Source organism: Oncorhynchus masou, unplaced genomic scaffold (assembly GCF_036934945.1).
Source record: "Oncorhynchus masou masou isolate Uvic2021 unplaced genomic scaffold, UVic_Omas_1.1 unplaced_scaffold_8413, whole genome shotgun sequence".
Classification (NCBI taxonomy): Eukaryota; Metazoa; Chordata; class Actinopteri; order Salmoniformes; family Salmonidae; genus Oncorhynchus; species Oncorhynchus masou.
In genome coordinates, this window is record NW_027014879.1 from 1 (window position 1) to 5,521 (window position 5,521).

General features: G+C 45.7%; 1 protein-coding gene across 1 annotated transcript; it reads left to right on the forward strand.

Moving 5' to 3' along the window:
• Positions 1-524: 524 nt before the first annotated feature.
• On the forward strand, positions 525-5,295 carry LOC135537779 (p21-activated protein kinase-interacting protein 1-like; the record flags this gene model as incomplete). Its single annotated transcript, XM_064963793.1, has 4 exons — positions 525-622; positions 775-871; positions 2,215-2,344; positions 5,139-5,295. Coding segments are annotated over 4 exons (456 nt in total), but the record flags the coding sequence as incomplete, so codon positions are not given.
• Positions 5,296-5,521: the final 226 nt, after the last annotated feature.

Here is a 5,521-nt window from a genome sequence, read left to right on the forward strand (position 1 = left end):
AAGGCTAGGGGTTCTGGGCTCTTATCGAGAAGGCTAGGGGTTCTGGGCTCTTATCGAGAAGGCTAGGGGTTCTGGGCTCTTATCGAGAAGGCCAGGGGTTCTGGGCTCTTATCGAGAAGGCTAGGGGTTCTGGGTTCTTATCGAGAAGGCTAGGGGTTCTGGGCTCTTATCGAGAAGGCTAGGGGTTCTGGGCTTTTCTTGAGGATAATGTAAGATCACTAAAGTTTTTTTAAAAATATTTAGTTCAGAGTGATCAACACAATGGTGGGCAATATTTAGAGTATTGCTTAATACACACGGTATATTTGTGACAGTCAAGGTGCAGGTTAATGGTGGTCACTAGACCTTGATACACACTACACTCTTGGTAAAATCACAGTAGAAGACACACACACAGAACAGGAAAGAAACAGGATGGATGAATATGTAGATGTGAGAAGGGAAGCAACCTTTTATCCACTTACAAATCGCCGTTAGTTTTGTTGTCTCTTTTTGTATCGAGTAATTGGTTTGTTTGTCGTCAGAATTCCATCCTGGCCATAGCTGGGGACGACGAGACAGTCCGGCTGTGTGACATCAACACTCAGAAGGTGCTCTGTGAGTTCGAGGCTCATGAAACCAGGTACGTACAATTAATATCTATGGTTTCGTTGCTTCCTTCCTGTAATCATTATGTACATTTTTAATATTTGTATGATTTTAATAGAATTCTTGGATGTTTTCTTGGTAATTTTGTGAAAAAGTTGTGCTGAATATTGTGTTCACCTCTGTCAGGGTGAAATCGGTGGACAGTTTCACCGTGGACGACTTCTGTGTTCTGGTGACGGCGTCAAACGATGGCTTCATCAAAATGTGGAAACTTAACCTTGAGGTATGTACCACCTGTCTACCTGTAGTTCACTGTGGCCCTCAATGGCCTGGAGGTGGAATTTGTATTTTATTTAGGCAGGGGTGTCCTATTGAGACCAAGGGGTCTTCCATGAGAGCCCTGCATGACAAGACCAAGCATTTATACACTGTCTCTGGTAGGACCAAGCATTTATACACTGTCTCTGGTAGGACCAAGCATTTATACACTCTATGGTAGGAATAGACCAAGCATTTATACACTGTCTCTGGTAGGACTAGACCAAGCATTTATACACTGTCTCTGGTAGGACCAGACCAAGCATTTACACACTGTCTCTGGTAGGACTAGACCAAGCATTTACACACTGTCTGGTAGGACTAGACCAAGCATTTATACACTGTCTCTGGTAGGACCAGACCAAGCATTTACACACTGTCTCTGGTAGGACCAGACCAAGCATTTACACACTGTCTCTGGTAGGACTAGACCAAGCATTTACACACTGTCTGGTAGGACTAGACCAAGCATTTATACACTGTCTCTGGTAGGACTAGACCAAGCATTTACACACTGTGTCTGGTAGGACCAAGCATTTATACACTGTGTCTGGTAGGACCAAGCATTTATACACTGTCTCTGGTAGGACCACAGTGCCTCTGGTAGGACTAGACCACAGCGTCTCTGGTAGGACCTACCACAGTGTGTCTGGTAGGACCAAGCATTTACACAGCGTCTCTGGTAGGACCTACCACAGTGTCTCTGGTAGGACCTACCACAGCGTCTCTGGTAGGACCTACCACAGCGTGTCTGGTAGGACTAGACCAAGCATTTACACAGCGTCTCTGGTAGGACCACAGTGTGTCTGGTAGGACCTACCACAGCGTGTCTGGTAGGACCTACCACAGCGTGTCTGGTAGGACCTACCACAGCGTGTCTGGTAGGACCTACCACAGCGTGTCTGGTAGGACCTACCACAGCGTGTCTGGTAGGACCTACCACAGCGTGTCTGGTAGGACCTACCACAGCGTCTCTGGTAGGACTAGACCACAGCGTGTCTGGTAGGACCTACCACAGCGTCTCTGGTAGGACTAGACCACAGCGTCTCTGGTAGGACTAGACCACAGCGTGTCTGGTAGGACTAGACCACAGCGTGTCTGGTAGGACTAGAAGGTTCCCAGCGTTGATGAACAGTAAAGTTGCTCTAAAGATGACGACATTGTATTATTCATCGGTGACGTCATCTATATTCACGGTTGTCTGTGTTGCTACGCGTCTTTTTTAAGTAACCGTGAAGATTCCGAGAGTTGACAGGATGGCACTAAACACTGTGTTCTCTCCTCTGATCCGGTGGTCGTCTGTTCCAGTCCTTGGAGCCTCCGGTCCTCCTGGGGAAGGTGAATACTACGGCTCGGTTGACCTGTCTGGCCGTGTGGAAGCCCACCACTCTACAGGAGCCTCCCCCAGAGGTCAAAACAGAACCTACCACATCTCACGGTACTGGACTGTCTAATTCTTAATGAATAATAATAATAATAGGCCATTTTAGCATATTTTTTTTCCCCAAAGTGACTGTCATGCTCACACATCCTGGTCCCGGTGACCCAAAATGGCGCACATGGTAGTTTTTGCCCCAGTACTAAACACCTGATTCTATTAATCAGTTATGTAGTAGAAAAATAAACAACATTTTGGGTCACCAGGGTGAAGAACCACTGGTCAAATGGTGTTACCTCAGGCCTGGTTTGGCTTTTCATCATTATTAGTGTTGGAATAGTTAAAAAAAAATGTTTTTAATTTATTTATTTTTTTAGATTTTTTTTTTTTTATACATTTATTTTTTATTTGATTTTACCTTTTATTTAACTAGGCAAGTCAGTTAAGAACAAATTCTTATTTTCAATGACGGCCTAGGAACAGTGGGTTAACTGCCTGTTCAGGGGCAGAACGAGTCCCGGAACATGTTCCAGCTGGAGAAGAAGAGAAACTCAGTCCGTCAACTTCCAAACAATGTAAACCATTCAAAAATGAGACCGGGGTGAAATCCAAAGTTGTGCTATATATTTATTGGCTATGTCATAGTTCATTTTAAAAGATAAATATTGATACGTTACGAGCTGTGACACTTTTAAGGGGGGGACAAAAATCGCTAACGCTAAGTTATACTGGGGGTTCCCCTCATGGCTCCGGTGCCTTCAGAAACCTTCAAACCTCTTCATTTATTCCACTTTTTTTGTTACAAAATTCCAAATGGATTAAATATATATATTTTCTACACACGATGCCACATTGTGACAAAGTGAAAACATGTTTTTAGAAAATGTATTGAAAAAATTAAATACAGAAATATGTATTATTCTGGTGGAGGAGCCCTGCTAGTCTAATATGGCTTGGTTCTACTGGGTGGAGGAGCCCTGCTAGTCTAATATGGCTTGGTCCTACTGGGTGGAGGAGCCCTGCTTGTCTAATATGGCTTGGTCCTACTGGGTGGAGGAGCCCTGTTAGTCTAATATGGCTTGGTCCTACTGGGTGGAGGAGCCCTGCTAGTCTAATATGGCTTGGTCCTACTGGGTGGAGGAGCCCTGCTAGTCTAATATGGCTTGGTTCTACTGGGTGGAGGAGCCCTGCTAGTCTAATATGGCTTGGTTCTACTGGGTGGAGGAGCCCTGCTTGTCTAATATGGCTTGGTCCTACTGGGTGGAGGAGCCCTGTTAGTCTAATATGGCTTGGTCCTACTGGGTGGAGGAGCCCTGCTAGTCTAATATGGCTTGGTCCTACTGGGTGGAGGAGCCCTGCTAGTCTAATATGGCTTGGTTCTACTGGGTGGAGGAGCCCTGCTAGTCTAATATGGCTTGGTCCTACTGGGTGGAGGAGCCCTGCTAGTCTAATATGGCTTGGTCCTACTGGGTGGAGGAGCCCTGCTAGTCTAATATGGCTTGGTCCTACTGGGTGGAGGAGCCCTGCTAGTCTAATATGGCTTGGTCCTACTGGGTGGAGGAGCCCTGCTAGTCTAATATGGCTTGGTCCTACTGGGTGGAGGAGCCCTGCTAGTCTAATATGGCTTGGTCCTACTGGGTGGAGGAGCCCTGCTAGTCTAATATGGCTTGGTCCTACTGGGTGGAGGGAGCCCTGCTAGTCTAATATGGCTTGGTCCTACTGGGTGGAGGAGCCCTGCTAGTCTAATATGGCTTGGTCCTACTGGGTGGAGGAGCCCTGCTAGTCTAATATGGCTTGGTCCTACTGGGTGGAGGAGCCCTGCTAGTTTAATCATGGCTTGGTTCTACTGGGTGGAGGAGCCCTGCTAGTCTAATATGGCTTGGTCCTACTGGGTGGAGGAGCCCTGCTAGTCTAATATGGCTTGGTCCTACTGGGTGGAGGAGCCCTGCTAGTCTAATATGGCTTGGTCCTACTGGGTGGAGGAGCCCTGCGAGTCTAATATGGATTGGTCCTACTGGGTGGAGGAGCCCTGCTTGTCTAATATGGCTTGGTCCTACTGGGTGTAGTAGCCCTGCGAGTCTAATATGGATTGGTCCTACTGGGTGGAGGAGCCCTGCTAGTTTAATATGGCTTGGTTCTACTGGGTGGAGGAGCCCTGCTAGTCTAATATGGCTTGGTCCTACTGGGTGTAGTAGCCCTGCGAGTCTAATATGGCTTGGTTCTACTGGGTGGAGGAGCCCTGCTAGTCTAATATGGCTTGGTCCTACTGGGTGGAGGAGCCCTGCTAGTTTAATATGGCTTGGTCCTACTGGGTGGAGGAGCCCTGCTAGTTTAATATGGCTTGGTCCTACTGGGTGGAGGAGCCCTGCTAGTCTAATATGGCTTGGTTCTACTGGGTGGAGGAGCCCTGCTAGTCTAATATGGCTTGGTCCTACTGGGTGGAGGAGCCCTGCTAGTCTAATATGGCTTGGTTCTACTGGGTGGAGGAGCCCTGCTAGTTTAATATGGCTTGGTCCTACTGGGTGGAGGAGCCCTGCTAGTCTAATATGGCTTGGTCCTACAACCCAATTTTGAATGATGAATTGGTTCTTGTGACATATGTTTGTCGTATGACATTTGTGTGAATGTTGCTGCGTGACTTGCCACAACGGAAGTTATTCTGTTTCTATTCTATTACAGTATGTTGGACAAGATCTAATATGTGGAATTGCTGGATGTAAACATCTTGAATACTAGAGAAACCCTTAACATTAAGTTATGTACAAAAATATTTTGTGTGGTTTTAAAATGCGTATTTTTTTCTGGCAATATAGCATGAGAATATCATGTGGTTGTTTTCCTTCATCCCCGACAGACGTCAAGGATGTACTGGAGCTTGAGAAGAAGAGGAAGAGGGTCAGGATCTCGACTGTAGAAGTGGTCCAAGAGGAAGATGCTTCACCCAAGAAGAAAAAAGATGGTGGGAAAAAAAAGCTGAAAACTTAATAAAAAAATAAAATATTTAAAAAAATTGTAGTTTCAACCTGGTGTCAGGTCATTTCGTATTATTTTGTACGTAAATCCGAGCTGCACTTTTTAGTATGATATGTTACGTTTCGTATGTATTAATTTGTGGATGTCCATCACCCATTTTGTATGTTACGTGTTACAATTCGTATTATATGTTATGAATTTGCTAAATATATATATGTTACATTCTAGCTAGATGGCTAACATTAGCTAGTCTAGGGGTTAGGG